Source organism: Salvelinus fontinalis, chromosome 25, assembly GCF_029448725.1.
Source record: "Salvelinus fontinalis isolate EN_2023a chromosome 25, ASM2944872v1, whole genome shotgun sequence".
In the NCBI taxonomy this organism is placed as follows: Eukaryota; Metazoa; Chordata; class Actinopteri; order Salmoniformes; family Salmonidae; genus Salvelinus; species Salvelinus fontinalis.
In genome coordinates, this window is record NC_074689.1 from 34,711,283 (window position 1) to 34,727,622 (window position 16,340).

The 16,340-nt window shown below is 45.5% G+C and overlaps 1 protein-coding gene and 1 long non-coding RNA gene across 2 annotated transcripts in view; one reads left to right on the plus strand and one right to left on the minus strand.

Annotated features, from left to right (window-relative positions):
* LOC129823350 (neurobeachin-like) overlaps window positions 1-16,340 on the minus strand; it is a 402,752-nt gene that overhangs the window by 112,362 nt on the left and 274,050 nt on the right. Inside the window, exons 21-25 of the mRNA XM_055882274.1 lie at window positions 10,107-10,230; window positions 9,346-9,538; window positions 4,881-5,909; window positions 2,564-2,992; window positions 1,224-1,450 (exon numbers count right to left, since the gene is read on the minus strand). Of these exons, the coding sequence (XP_055738249.1) occupies window positions 1,224-1,450; window positions 2,564-2,992; window positions 4,881-5,909; window positions 9,346-9,538; window positions 10,107-10,230 (2,002 nt within the window). The remainder of the gene's footprint in view (window positions 1-1,223; window positions 1,451-2,563; window positions 2,993-4,880; window positions 5,910-9,345; window positions 9,539-10,106; window positions 10,231-16,340) is intronic.
* On the plus strand, window positions 3,484-4,323 carry LOC129823226 (uncharacterized). Its single transcript, XR_008754607.1, has 2 exons — window positions 3,484-3,612; window positions 4,024-4,323. It is a non-coding gene; the product is annotated as an uncharacterized LOC129823226 (long non-coding RNA).

Consider the following 16,340-nt stretch of genomic DNA (forward strand, 5'->3'; position numbering starts at 1 on the left):
AGTGCTCCTCCTTGCACAAAGGCGGAGGTAGCGGTCCTGCTGCTGGGTTGTTGCCCTCCTACGGCCTCCTCCACGTCTCCTGATGTACTGGCCTGTCTCCTGGTAGCGCCTCCATGCTCTGGACACTACGCTGACAGACACAGCAAACCTTCTTGCCACAGCTCGCATTGATGTGCCATCCTGGATGAACTGCACTACCTGAGCCACTTGTGTGGGTTGTAGACTCCGTCTCATGCTACCACTAGAGTGAAAGCACCGCCAGCATTCAAAAGTGACCAAAACATCAGCCAGGAAGCATAGGAACTGAGAAGTGGTCTGTGGTCACCACCTGCAGAATCACTCCTTTATTGGGGGTGTCTTGCTAATTGCCTATAATTTCCACCTTTTGTCTATTCCATTTGCACAACAGCATGTGAAATTTGTTGTCAATCAGTGTTGCTTCCTAAGTGGACAGTTTGATTTCACAGAAGTACGATTGACTTGGAGTTACATTGTGTTGTTTAAGTGTTCCCTTAATTTTTTTGAGCAGTGTATATACACATTCGAAAAGTATTAAGACCCCTTCATTTAAAAAAAAGATTTGACTAAGTTACAGTTCATATAAGGAAATCAGTCAATGTAAATCCATGACTGGGCGCAGCCCTGGGTGGGCCTGGGAGGGCATAAGCCCACCCACTTGGGAGCCAGGCCCACCTACTGGAGAGTGAGGCCCAGCCAATCAGAATGTGTTTTTTCCACACAAAAAGGCTTTATTACAGACAGAAATACTCCTGTTTCATCAGCTGTCTGTTTAGCTGGTCTCAGACAATCCCGCAGGTGAAGAAGCTGGATGTGGAGGTCCTGGACTGGCGTGGTTACACTTGGTCTGTGGTTTTGAGGCCGGTTGGACGTACTTACAAATTCTCTAAACGATGTTGGGAGGCGGTTTATGGTAGAGAAATTAACATTCAATTATCTGGCAACAGCTTTGGTGGACATTCCTGCAGTCAGCATGCCAATTGTACGCTCCCTCAAAACAAGATAAATCTGTGGCATTGAGTTGTGTGATAAAACTGCCCATTTTAGAGTGGCCTTTTATTGTACCCAGCACAAGGTGCACATGTGTAATGACCACGCTGTTTATTCAGCTTGTTGATATGCCACACCTGTCAGTTGGATGGATTATCTTGAGACAAATGAGAAATGCTCACAAACAGGAACCACCACAGTCCGACCACCCTCACCTCCTCCACATGTGCACGTCGGTCTCCAGGGCGACCAGCAGGTCTGTGAGGAGGCGCTGATGCATGGGCGACCACTTGAACTCTGGGATACGGAACATGGTGGTGCGAGGCCCGGGGCTGAACTGGCGTCGCTGCTCCTCCGTCATGGGTTCTGTCATCATCCCTCTGAAGCCCAGGTCCACACGCAGGTCACGCTCCGACTGGGCTGCCGGACGACCACAGAGTGCCTGTAGGGGGAAGTAGAGAGACAGGTCACGATCTGACTGGGTCGCCGGACGACCACGGAGCGCCTGTAGGGGGAAGTAGAGAGACAGGTCACGATCTGACTGGGTCGCCAGACGACCACGGAGCGCCTGTAGGGGGGAGTAGAGAGACAGGTCACGATCTGACTGGGTCGCCGTACGACCACGAAGCGCCTGTAGGGGGAAGTAGAGAGACAGGTCATGATCTGACTGGGTCGCCGGACGACCACGGAGCGCCTGTAGGGGGAAGTAGAGAGACAGGTCACGATCTGACTGGGTTGCTGTACGACCACGAAGCGCCTGTAGGGGGGAGTAGAGAGACAGGTCACGATCTGACTGGGTCGCCGTACGACCGTGGAGCATCTAGGGAGGAGGGACAGGTAAAGGAATGGTGGTAAACTATCAACTGGTAACTAGCAACAATAACTGCTGAATTGGTTAACTACAATTGCTAGCCTAACAACAATATCTTCAGCAAAAAGCTCATTGGCTAAGCTAAATACCTAGGTATCGCTCAAACTGGATCACTGTGGAGGGAAACAATACATGAGCTTAAAAACAACAGTCAAAAGAACCTGAATATTGAAAATAAAACTGCTAAGGAAGCTAAGCTAACAACTTAGCTTTTTTTGTGAAGGTATCAGGATTGTTTGGGATCAATTTCCTGCTACTGGTGTTAGCCAGCCGTGTTAGCCAGCAGTGTTAGCCAGCTGTGTTAGCCAGTAGTGTTAGCCAGTAGTGTTAGCCAGCTGTGTTAGCCAGCTGTGTTAGCCAGCCGTGTTAGCCAGCTGTGTTAGCCAGCTGTGTTAGCCAGCAGTGTTAGCCAGCAGTGCTAGCCAGCCGTGTTAGCCAGCCGTGTTAGCCAGCCGTGTTAGCCAGCTGTGTTAGCCAGCTGTGTTAGCCAGCTGTGTTAGCCATAAGCTTAGATCAGCATCTCAGTTACTGAAGTCCAGTAGCAATTGAGGGACCAGAGTTCTCTCACTTGGTTTAAAACATTATTATTATTTTCTTCATTTATTTCACTTTATTTCAGTTTTAGTTCAAATTCTTATTTACAATGACGGCCTACATTTGAGGTAGGATATTTATGTCACCCACCTGAGTAGTAGCCGTGGTCTGTATCTTCTCCATCTCTTTGTCCTTCCCATCATCAGACCTTTCTGTTTCAGATGTGGTGCTAGCTGTGTCACCTCCAGGCTTACCCCCCGCCACCTCTCCATCTGCCCCAGACGGGACCTCTACCTCTGGATAGCCCTGGGCCTGGATCTCAGCTGCCTGGCTCTCTCTCTGGGCGATGGAGCTGATGTCAGCCAGGGGGCTCTGGATATTGAAGGGCCCGTCTTCGGGGAGTCCTCCATGGGCTTGGCTCAGGTCTGAGCCCCCGCATGAGGTCATGTGGGCCAGAAGACTCAGGTCATCGCTGGGGCAGGTGGAGGAGTGGACCGGGCCCGAGGAGAGGGGCTGGTCCAGGCTGGGAAGGACCAGAGGGTCTGTGGCAGCCAGCGCTGGAAGCAGCTTCTCATCAACCTTAAAAAGATAAGATAGAAAGACAATTCAGCAAGTCTCTCCAAGACTCCCCTGTTCCTGGAGAGAGACCCTCCTGTAGGTTTTAACTCCAACCCTGTTCCTGGAGAGAGACCCTCCTGTAGGTTTTAACTCCAACCCTGTTCCTGGAGAGAGACCCTCCTGTAGGTTTTAACTCAAAACCCTGTTCCTGGAGAGAGACCCTCCTGTAGGTTTTAACTCCAACCCTGTTCCTGGAGAGAGACCCTCCTGTAGGTTTTAACTCCAACCCTGTTCCTGGAGAGATACCCTCCTGTAGGTTTTAACTCCAACCCTCCTGTAGGTTTTAACTCCAACCCTGTTCCTGGAGAGAAACCCTCCTGTATGTTTTAACTCCAACCCTGTTCCTGGAGAGAGACCCTCCTGTAGGTTTTAACTCCAACCCTGTTCCTGGAGAGAAACCCTCCTGTATGTTTTAACTCCAACCCTGTTCCTGGAGAGAGACCCTCCTGTAGGTTTTAACTCCAACCCTGTTCCTGGAGAGAAACCCTCCTGTATGTTTTAACTCCAACCCTGTTCCTGGAGAGAGACCCTCCTGTAGGTTTTAACTCCAACCCTGTTCCTGGAGAGAGACCCTCCTGTAGGTTTTAACTCCAACCCTGTTCCTGGAGAGAAACCCTCCTGTAGTTTTTAACTCCAACCCTGTTCCTGGAGAGAGACCCTCCTGTAGGTTTTAACTCCAACCCTGTTCCTGGAGAGATACCCTCCTGTAGGTTTTAACTCCACCCCTCCTGTAGGTTTTAACTCCAACCCTGTTCCTGGAGAGAGACCCTCCTGTAGGTTTTAACTCCAACCCTGATCCTGGAGAGAGACCCTCCTGGAGGTTTTAACTCCAACCCTGTTCCTGGAGAGACACCCTCCTGGAGGTTTTAACTCCAACCCTGTTCCTGGATAACTACCCTCCTGTAGGTTTTAACTCCAACCCTGTTCCTGGATAACTACCCTCCTGTAGGTTTTAACTCCAATCCTGTTCCTGGAGAGAGACCCTCCTGTAGGTTTTAACTCCAACCCTCCTGTAGGTTTTAACTCCAACCCTGTTCCTGGAGAGAAACCCTCCTGTAGGTTTTAACTCCAACCCTGTTTCTGGATAACTACCCTCCTGTAGGTTTTAACTCCGACCCTGTTCCTGGAGAGAGACCCTCCTGTAGGTTTTAATTAAAGACTAAGAATGCATGCTGCGTATTTATTAATTAAAATACTGTAACAATGCCTGGTGCTTATTTATTAATTAAAAGAATGCAGCAATATATGGTGCTTAATTATAAATAAATCTGCTGTGTTTTGACCCCATTAAATGTTTTCTTCAAAGCAAAACCATTAATAACATACGAAGGAGAGAAGCAACATATTTGTATTTATTTTTTTAAATTTTTTTTATCCCATTTTCTCCCCAATTTCCGTGGTATCCAATCGCTAGTAATTACTATCTTGTCTCATTGCTACAACTCCCGTACGGGCTCGGGAGAGACGAAGGTCGAAAGCCATGCGTCCTCCGAAGCACAACCCAACCAGCCGTACTGCTTCTTAACACAGCGCCTCCAACCCGGAAGCCAGCCGCACCAATGTGTCGGAGGAAACACCGTGTACCTGGCCCCCTTGGTTAGCACGCACTGCGCCCAGCCCGCCACAGGAGTCGCTGGAGCGCGATGAGACAAGGATATCCCTACCGGCCAAACCCTCCCTACCCCGGACGACGCTATGCCAATTGTGCGTCGCCCCACGGACCTCCCGGTCGCGGCCGGCTGCGAAAGAGCCTGGGCGCGAACCCAGAGACTCCACCCGGGAGGCCAGCAACACATTCTTGACAGCAATGGGAATATTCCTCTAAAAAACACATATCTTTAACCCCTACCTTGCTGAAGAGGAATCCTGTGTTGTTCGGTACGCTGTCCTTCTCGTCAGCGAGGGTGATGAGCGGACCCATGTTCCCATCATCCTCTATGGTGCCAGACCCCGCCCCCGTGACCACCGTGTCATCTTTAGGCACCATGTTACTGTGGTTGCCATTCAGCTTCCGCACCACAACACAGTAGGCGCTGTCCAGCAGGGAATCTACCTCCACCAGGGGCCCGTTCCCCATCCTTACTCCTCCTATCCCTCCTCCACCCAGTCCCTCCATCCTTCCTCCTCCTATTCCTCCAATCCCTCCTCCATCCAGTCCCTCCATCCTTCCTCCTCCTATTCCTCCAATCCCTCCTATCCCTCCTCCACCCAGTCCCTCCATTCTCCCTCCTCCTATCCCTCCTCCACCCAGTCCCTCCATTCTCCCTCCTCCTATCCCTCCTCCACCCAGTCCCTCCATCCTCCCTCCTCCAATACCTCCTATCCCTCCTCCACCCAGTCCCTCCATCCTCCCTCCTCCAATACCTCCTATCCCTCCTCCACCCAGTCCCTCCATCCTCCCTCCTCCTATCCCTCCAATCCCTCCTCCACCCAGTCCCTCTATCCCTCCTCTTCCCACCGTCCCTTCCGGGGACAGATCCAGGTCATCTAGTTTGACCTCCGTAGCCTCTACCTTCTCCGCCTTGATATCCACCAGGAGGTCATGAACTTCGACCCTTTCCCCTGACCCCTGCTCCCCAGGGGTCAACGCCTCCCCGTTTTGTCCTTTCATCTCCACCCCTCCCTCAGCGAGCAGGTTTCTGGAATCCATTCCTCCTCCCTCTCCGTACTCGGCCTCGCTTTCTGGGGTCTGCGTCTGTGAGTGGTCGTCCAGCTCGCGAATCTCCAGGTTGCCGTTGACGACGGGGGCGGGCGTGGCCGAGAGACCGGAGATGGTGGAGACAGAACCTTTCTTCCCCTTCTTGATGTTCTCCTCCTCCTGTCGCTGGTACTCCTCGTACATCTTAGCCAGGTACTCCTTATGGGCCTCGTACGTTACCTATGGAAGAGACATGATCAATAACTAATAATCAATAACATCTTAGCCAGAGTTAGCGCATGCACACACACACGCACATACACACACACACACGCACACACACCAGGGAAAATTCTGAATTTAATTGAATTCAAACAATGAATTTGAATTACATTTTAATAGGCCACACCCCGCAGGAAGCATCATTTGAATTTAATTTGAAGGAAGTAGAATTTAAATCAAACTAATTCAACTGAGAAATGAAAAATGAATGTTTCATTCATTTAACAAATCTTTTATCAAAAGGATATAGGACTTAGGAATACAGATACCATTTCAAATATTATTTTGATAATAACTCAATGTCAAACAGTATTTTTTTTCTTTGTCATGAGATTGTTCCCTTCCATACAGCAGTGATTGATCTAATGCATTCTGGGAAATTTATTTTTTTCCTGATATTTAAAAACATAAGATAATTAGGAATTATTATAGACAACCCACAACATGATCTTAGCATTTTTCAAATTGTTTTAGGAGAATGAGTTTTAAAAATCAAATGTTTACTCATTATGCTACATGGTATGGAACCATACATCATGTCAATATAAACACGTCTATGGTAATGAGGAGAACGAATAAGACAATTTGAATTTCAGTATCAGCAAAGTCAGAGTTTTTATGTTTGTTGGGGGGGGGGGGGGTCTGTGGGATTATTTAAGATACTGTTTGAAGAGGGGGGGGGGGGGGGGGGGTTCAGATGTTTTCAGAAGATGGGCAGGTACTCTGTCATTCTAGCTTCAGGGGGAAGCTGGTTCCACCATTAGGGTGCCAGGACAGAGAAGAACTTGGCCTGGGCTGAGCTTCCCTCCTTTAGATGTGGGAGGACCTAGAGACCAGAGGAGTGCTCGGGTTGGGGTGTAGGGTTTGATCGTAGCCTAAAAAGGTAGGGAGGGGCTGTTCCGCAGGTTAGCACCGTGGTCTAGTAGTGGATGTGAACTTCAACTAGAAGCCAGTGGAGAGAGCGGAAGAGCGGGGTGACATGGGAGAGACTTGGGAAGGTTGAACACCAGGCCGGATGCATCATTCTGGATCAGTTGCAGGGTGGTTTATTGCACAAACGGAGGACCCAGCCAACAGAGAGCTGACGGGAGAGGACGGGAGAGGACAAGCGCCTGGACGAGGACCTGCGCCACTTCCTGTGTGAGGAAAGGTCGTTACTCTATGGATGCAGGAGCTGCTGATGTTGGCAGAGAACGACAGGCTGTTTGTCGTCCAGGGTCATGCCAAGGTGCTTTGCACTCTGGGAGGGGACACCATGGAGTTTTAAATATATATATTTAGGGGGCAGCTTTAACATTGCAGATAGATGGTAGGTTCTATCAATGTCAATATTTTACTCATTCTCAATCCCCCACATATATAGTTTTCTTATTTTTTATTTTTTTTCTAACCCTACCTCTCCTCCCCTAATTGGAGTAAACTAATGGACAAAAAATACGTAGGCTTCTATTTCCAGTTAATATATATACTATTCATTTTACATTCGATATCTCTTTATTTATTTATTAATCCTACCGTTCAGTTACCCTCAACTCCTCCCATCGTGTCTCATCCAATCATCCAGTCTTGACTTCTACTCGCCAAATACATCTTTCAACGGTGCTGTGATGTTTCACAAAAGTTCTGAACCGTTTCTATTCTCATAGTTTCTACAGATTATAAATGAAAGATGAAAGCATTTACTAAAATATACTATTATTATTGATTATTGATCGACTGACCATTGCTAGTCACTCAGCAGTGCTATTTGCAAAGATAGCTTTTAAGTAAATGTTATGTCATTCTTCAGCTATTCCTGAACCTGCGACCCCAAAAAACAAACTACAGTACATATGGGCAGTACCAAAACAAGTGATCAAATGATTCTGCATCTCCGCAGGTAAATATTCAAAGCTGATTGGTTGTACCCCCCCCCCCCCCCCCCCATATACAGAACATAACATTCTATTGGTTGAAAGAATTTAGTATCATTATTTAAATGGAAAAACTCAAAGTTTTGAATCCAGCGTTGTTTTGTGTATCAGTTTATAAACACTTTGCCGTGGACTCGGCACATCAAAAATCTCTTCACAGCTACTTCGCAACCTGTATGGTACAGCTGTCAATTTGTTGGTCTTTAATTAAATGAAACTGGTATACTTTTTAAACTAATTTTGTTCTTTAATGCAGGGCTGACATACTAGTCCTTCTTCTACAGGCCTCTTCCATTTTTGTGTTAATGCGGTAATCAGTCGGTTGTCATTTTGGATAGAGCAGACACTTCCATACGTTTTAGTTAGCTGCAAATCTGACATAACTCCACCAGTCCTACTTATAATACCATTTACAAAGATTATAATGTTTATTTAAAAAAAAAAATCTAAAAAAAAGTATTATTTTTGCAATTAGTATATTTGAGTTTAAAAACAATATTTGTTGTAATATTTGTTTTGTCTTATGGTGGATTAGACTAAAATTGCAAACAGCTTTCTATGGCTTGTATTAAAAAGTGATATTTTTGGACATTATTTCATTTTTAAATAACCGGCAATGAGAAGTTGTAATCTGAATAAATGGAAGAAAAAAACATTTTTGAGCATAGGGTGAGAGAAGCAGTTCGGATTTTAGTATAATTTTTGTATGACTGAAGTCTTTAGTGAGAGGTTCCATGGAGTTGTCAACCGTGATGGAGAGGTCTTGGAGCGGGCAGGACTTCCCTGAGAGGAAGAGCAGCTCTGTCTTGTTGAGGTTGAGCTTGAGGTGGTGGACCGACATCCAAACAGAGATGCGTGACCCCACCTCGGTGTCAGAAGGGGGGGAAGGAGAAGAGTAGTTGAGTGTCATCCTCATAGCAGTGAGAGGAGAGACCAGGTGAGGATATGACAGAGCTGAGTGACTTGGTGTATAGAGAGAAGAGGAGAGGTCCATCCTGATAGCAGTGAGAGGAGAGACCAGGTGAGGATATGACAGAGCTGAGTGACTTGGTGTATAGAGAGAAGAGGAGAGGTCCATCCTGATAGCAGTGAGAGGAGAGACCAGGTGAGGATATGACAGAGCTGAGTGACTTGGTGTATAGAGAGGAGAGGAGAGGTCCATCCTCATAGCAGTGATAGGACCATGTGAGGATATGACAGAGCTGAGAGACTTAGTATATAGAGAGAAGACGAGGAGGGAGGGGGAGGAGGAAGGGGTAGGAGGAGGGAGGGGGGAGGTGTGAGGAGGAGAAGGTAGAAAATAATTTTCAAATTCAATTTAAATACTGCTTCCTGTGGTACGTGGCCAATTTAAATACTGCTTCCTGTGGGACGTGGCCAATTTAAATACTGCTTCCTGTGGGACGTGGCCAATTAAAATTCACACACACACACACCACATACACACACACAGACACAAACTCCTACACCGTGTGTGCTACCTTGGAGTGAGCGATGGACAACGTATCCACCCAGACCCTCCATCCTCCCCACTCATACTTGATGGCGTGGTAGAGCAGGATCCTGAAGACGTTATAGACCATCTCTGCTATCTTCTGCTCCTCTGGGCTCTTAGGGTTGATGTAGCCCAGACTGAACATCCAGTCCTGCCACACTGAACACTGTAACAGACACCTAGAGACAGACAACACATCATCAATAATATTCCTACTGGGATCAATAGGGTTGATGTAGCCCAGACTGAACATCCAGTCCTGCCACACCGAACACTGTAACAGACACCTAGAGACAGACAATACATCATCAATAATATTCCTACTGGGATCAATAACGCTGTTAGGGTTGATGTAGCCCAGACTGACAACCTAGAGATGGACAAGTTAATATCTCAACTATTCATAGGGTGTGTATGTTCTCTCCTGTGTGTGTGTGTGTGTGGTGAGTGTGTGTGTGTGTGTGTGTGTGTGTGTGTGTGTGTGTGTGTGTGTGTGTGTGTGTGTGTGTGTGTGTGTGTGTGGTGTGTTCTCTCCTGTAAGTGTGTGTGTGTGTGTGTGTGTCTGTGTGTCTGTGTGTCTGTGTGTCTGTGTGTGTGTGTGTGTGTGTGTGTGTGTGTGTGTGTGTGTGTGTGTGTGTGTGTGTGTGAGTGAGTGAGTGCGTCTGTGTCTGTGTCTGTGTCTGTGTCTGTGTGTGTGTGTGTGTGTGTGTGTGGTGTGTGTGTGTGTGTGTGTGTGTGTGTCCTCACCGTCTGTTCTCTCGGTTGCTGCTGAACAGTGTGATCATGTCAGACAGGAACAGTGTCTTGACCTCCATCAGTTCAGAACTGGGACTACAGCTCTTCAACAAGGTTGATACCACCTTCAGTATCACTGAGAGAGGGAGGGGGGAGAGGAGAGGAGAGGGAGGAGGGAGAGAGAGAGGGAGAGGGGGGAGAGAGAGGAGAGGGAGGAGGGAGAGGGGGGGGCGAGAGGAGAGGGAGGAGGGAAAGAGATAGAGGGGAGAGGGAGGAGGGAGAGAGAGGAGGGGGAGGGAGGGAGGGAGGGAGAAAGAGGAGAGGAGGGAGGAGGGGGAGAGGAGAGGGGAGGAGGGAGAGAGCGGAGAGGGAGGAAAAGGAGAGGAGGAGGGAGAGAGAGGAGAGGGAGGAAGAGGAGAGGGAGGAGAGGGAGGAAGAGGAGAAGAGGGAGGAAGAGGAGAGGAGAGGGAAGTTGTTACCACCTTCAGACTAACAGCAAAGAGAAACAGATACTGTATCTTAATTTGCTCATACTGTTGTTGCACAGCAGAAAATGCACTTGTAGTGTATTCAATAGGGCAGTCCATTTCTTCATGGCACAGACCGTTTAAACGTGTTTCCGCATGGACCCTTTAAAGAGAGACACACAACACGTTTTGAGCCCATACCATCTGCAGTAGAACTCTGCTACACCAACCGAGTCAGACGACCCTGACATTATAGATCATCCATGTTTATTCATCACTAACTAGGCTACGGGCTCAGGTATTATTCATCAATAACTAGGCTACAGGCTCAGGTATTATTCATCACTAACTAGGCTACCTGACAGGGCTCAGGTATTATTCATCACTAACTAGGCTACCTGGCAGGGCTCAGGTATTATTCATCACTAACTAGGCTACGGGCTCAGGTATTATTCATCACTAACTAGGCTACCTGGCAGGGCTCAGGTATTATTCATCACTAACTAGGCTACGGGCTCAGGTATTATTCATCACTAACTAGGCTACAGGCTCAGGTATTATTCATCACTAACTAGGCTACCTGGCAGGGCTCAGGTATTATTCATCACTAACTAGGCTACCTGGCAGGGCTCAGGTATTATTCATCACTAACTAGGCTACCTGGCAGGGCTCAGGTATTATTCATCACTAACTAGGCTACCTGGCAGGGCTCAGGTATTATTCATCACTAACTAGGCTACCTGACAGGGCTCAGGTATTATTCATCACTAACTAGGCTACCTGGCAGGGCTCAGGTATTATTCATCACTAACTAGGCTACCTGGCAGGGCTCAGGTATTATTCATCACTAACTAGGCTACCTGGCAGGGTTCAGGTATTATTCATCACTAACTAGGCTACGGGCTCAGGTATTATTCATCACTAACTAGGCTACCTGGCAGGGCTCAGGTATTATTCATCACTAACTAGGCTACCTGGCAGGGCTCAGGTATTATTCATCACTAACTAGGCTACGGGCTCAGGTATTATTCATCACTAACTAGGCTACGGGCTCAGGTATTATTCATCACTAACTAGGCTACGGGCTCAGGTATTATTCATCACTAACTAGGCTACCTGGCAGGGCTCAGGTATTATTCATCACTAACTAGGCTACGGGCTCAGGTATTATTCATCACTAACTAGGCTACCTGGCAGGGCTCAGGTATTATTCATCACTAACTAGGCTACCTGGCAGGGCTCAGGTATTATTCATCACTAACTAGGCTACGGGCTCAGGTATTATTCATCACTAACTAGGCTACCTGGCAGGGCTCAGGTATTATTCATCAATAACTAGGCTACGGGCTCAGGTATTATTCATCACTAACTAGGCTACCTGGCAGGGCTCAGGTATTATTCATCACTAACCAGGCTACCTGGCAGGGCTCAGGTATTATTCATCACTAACTAGGCTACGGGCTCAGGTATTATTCATCACTAACTAGGCTACCTGGCAGGGCTCAGGTATTATTCATCACTAACTAGGCTACGGGCTCAGGTATTATTCATCACTAACTAGGCTACCTGGCAGGGCTCAGGTATTATTCATCACTAACTAGGCTACAGGCTCAGGTATTATTCATCACTAACTAGGCTACCTGGCAGGGCTCAGGTATTATTCATCACTAACTAGGCTACCTGGCAGGGCTCAGGTATTATTCATCACTAACTAGGCTACCTGGCAGGGCTCAGGTATTATTCATCACTAACTAGGCTACCTGGCAGGGCTCAGGTATTATTCATCACTAACTAGGCTACCTGGCAGGGCTCAGGTATTATTCATCACTAACTAGGCTACCTGGCAGGGCTCAGGTATTACTAAATGAATCACTAACATGTTGAAGCTGAGCTCGTGCTCTACAGCATAGTCATATCTGACTGAGATGATAAACATGGTGTCAGAAGTGCTTCAACTTCCTCAACTATAAAACAGGAGACATCATGTTACAGAAAACTGATAATATGTAGTTTAGAGTGATGAAATGTAGCTAAAAGCTAACAGCTAACAGCTCTCATGTTAACAGCTAACAGCTCTCATGTTAACAGCTAACATCTCTCTCATGTTAACAGCTAACATCTCTCTCATGTTAACAGCTAACATCTCTCTCATGTTAACAGCTAACATCTCTCTCATGTTAACAGCTAACATCTCTCTCATGTTAACAGCTAACATCTCTCTCATGTTAACAGCTAACATCTCTCTCATGTTAATAGCTAACATCTCTCTCATGTTAACAGCTAACATCTCTCTCATGTTAACAGCTAACATCTCTCTCATGTTAACAGCTAACAGCTCTCTCATGTTAACAGCTAACAGCTCTCTCATGTTAAAAGCTAACATCTCTCTCATGTTAACAGCTAACAGCTCTCTCATGTTAACAGCTAACAGCTAACATCTCTCTAATGTCAACAGCTAACAGCTAACAGCTCTCTCATGTTAACAGCTAACAGCTCTCTCATGTTAACAGCTAACAGCGCTCTCATGTTAACATCTCTCTCATGTTAACAGCTAACAGCTCTCTCATGCTAACAGCTCTCTCATGTTAACAGCTAACATCTCTCTCATGTTAACAGCTAACACCTCTCTCATGTTAACAGCTAACAACTCTCTCATGTTAACAGCTAACATCTCTCTCATGTTAACAGCTAACAGCTAACATCTCTCTCATGTTAACAGCTAACAGCTAACATCTCTCTCATGTTAACAGCTAACAGCTCTCTCATGTTAACAGCTAACAGCTCTCTCATGTTAACATCTCTCTCATGTTAACAGCTAACATCTCTCTCATGTTAACAGCTAACATCTCTCTCATGTTAACAGCTAACATCTCTCTCATGTTAACAGCTAACATCTCTCTCATGTTAACAGCTAACATCTCTCTCATGTTAACAGCTAACATCTCTCTCATGTTAACAGCTAACATCTCTCTCATGTTAACAGCTAACATCTCTCTCATGTTAACAGCTAACATCTCTCTCATGTTAACAGCTAACATCTCTCTCATGTTAACAGCTAACAGCTCTCTCATGTTAACAGCTAACATCTCTCTCATGTTAACAGCTAACATCTCTCTCATGTTAACAGCTAACATCTCTCTCATGTTAACAGCTAACAGCTCTCTCATGTTAACAGCTAACAGCTCTCTCATGTTAACAGCTAACAGCTAACAGCTCTCTCATGTTAACAGCTAACATCTCTCTCATGTTACCAGCTAACAGCTCTCTCATGTTAACAGCTAACATCTCTCTCATGTTAACAGCTAACAGCTCTCTCATGTTAACAGCTAACAGCTAACATCTCTCTAATGTCAACAGCTAACAGCTAACATCTCTTTAATGTCAACAGCTAATAGCTAACAGCTCTCTCATGTTAACAGCTAACATATCTCTCATGTTAACAGCTAACATCTCTCTCATGTTAACAGCTAACATCTCTCTCATGTTAACAGCTAACATCTCTCTCATGTTAACAGCTAACAGCTCTCTCATGTTAACAGCTAACATCTCTCTCATGTTAACAGCTAACATCTCTCTCATGTTAACAGCTAACATCTCTCTCATGTTAACAGCTAACATCTCTCTCATGTTAACAGCTAACAGCTCTCTCATGTTAACAGCTAACAGCTCTCTCATGTTAACAGCTAACATCTCTCTCATGTTAACAGCTAACAGCTCTCTCATGTTAACAGCTAACAGCTAACATCTCTCTAATGTCAACAGCTAACAGCTAACATCTCTTTAATGTCAACAGCTAATAGCTAACAGCTCTCTCATGTTAACAGCTAACATCTCTCTCATGTTAACAGCTAACATCTCTCTCATGTTAACAGCTAACATCTCGCTCATGTTAAAAGCTAACATCTCTCTCATGTTAACAGCTAACAGCTCTCTCATGTTAACAGCTAACATCTCTCTCATGTTAACAGCTAACATCTCTCTCATGTTAACAGCTAACATCTCTCTCATGTTAACAGCTAACAGCTCTCTCATGTTAACAGCTAACAGCTCTCTCATGTTAACAGCTAACAGCTAACAGCTCTCTCATGTTAACAGCTAACATCTCTCTCATGTTAACAGCTAACAGCTCTCTCATGTTAACAGCTAACATCTCTCTCATGTTAACAGCTAACAGCTCTCTCATGTTAACAGCTAACAGCTAACATCTCTCTAATGTCAACAGCTAACAGCTAACATCTCTTTAATGTCAACAGCTAATAGCTAACAGCTCTCTCATGTTAACAGCTAACATCTCTCTCATGTTAACAGCTAGCATCTCTCTCATGTTAACAGCTAACATCTCTCTCATGTTAACAGCTAACATCTCTCTCATGTTAACAGCTAACATCTCTCTCATGTTAACAGCTAACATCTCTCTCATGTTAACAGCTAACATCTCTCTCATGTTAACAGCTAACATCTCTCTCATGTTAATAGCTAACATCTCTCTCATGTTAACAGCTAACATCTCTCTCATGTTAACAGCTAACATCTCTCTCATGTTAACAGCTAACAGCTCTCTCATGTTAACAGCTAACAGCTCTCTCATGTTAAAAGCTAACATCTCTCTCATGTTAACAGCTAACAGCTCTCTCATGTTAACAGCTAACAGCTAACATCTCTCTAATGTCAACAGCTAACAGCTAACAGCTCTCTCATGTTAACAGCTAACAGCTCTCTCATGTTAACAGCTAACAGCGCTCTCATGTTAACATCTCTCTCATGTTAACAGCTAACAGCTCTCTCATGCTAACAGCTCTCTCATGTTAACAGCTAACATCTCTCTCATGTTAACAGCTAACACCTCTCTCATGTTAACAGCTAACAACTCTCTCATGTTAACAGCTAACATCTCTCTCATGTTAACAGCTAACAGCTAACATCTCTCTCATGTTAACAGCTAACAGCTAACATCTCTCTCATGTTAACAGCTAACAGCTCTCTCATGTTAACAGCTAACAGCTCTCTCATGTTAACATCTCTCTCATGTTAACAGCTAACATCTCTCTCATGTTAACAGCTAACATCTCTCTCATGTTAACAGCTAACATCTCTCTCATGTTAACAGCTAACATCTCTCTCATGTTAACAGCTAACATCTCTCTCATGTTAACAGCTAACAGCTCTCTCATGTTAACAGCTAACATCTCTCTCATGTTAACAGCTAACATCTCTCTCATGTTAACAGCTAACAGCTCTCTCATGTTAACAGCTAACATCTCTCTCATGTTAACAGCTAACAGCTCTCTCATGTTAACAGCTAACAGCTCTCTCATGTTAACATCTCTCTCATGTTAACAGCTAACAGCTCTCTCATGTTAACAGCTAACATCTCTCTCATGTTAACAGCTAACATCTCTCTCATGTTAACAGCTAACATCTCTCTCATGTTAACAGCTAACATCTCTCTCATGTTAACAGCTAACAGCTAACATCTCTCTCATGTTAACAGCTAACATCTCTCTCATGTTAACAGCTAACAGCTCTCTCATGTTAACAGCTAACATCTCTCTCATGTTAACAGCTAACATCTCTCTCATGTTAACAGCTAACATCTCTCTCATGTTAACAGCTAACAGCTAACATCTCTCTCATGTTAACAGCTAACATCTCTCTCATGTTAACAGCTAACAGCTCTCTCATGTTAACAGCTAACATCTCTCTCATGTTAACAGCTAACAACTAACAGCTCTCTCATGTTAACAGCTAACATCTCTCTCATGTTAACAGCTAACATCTC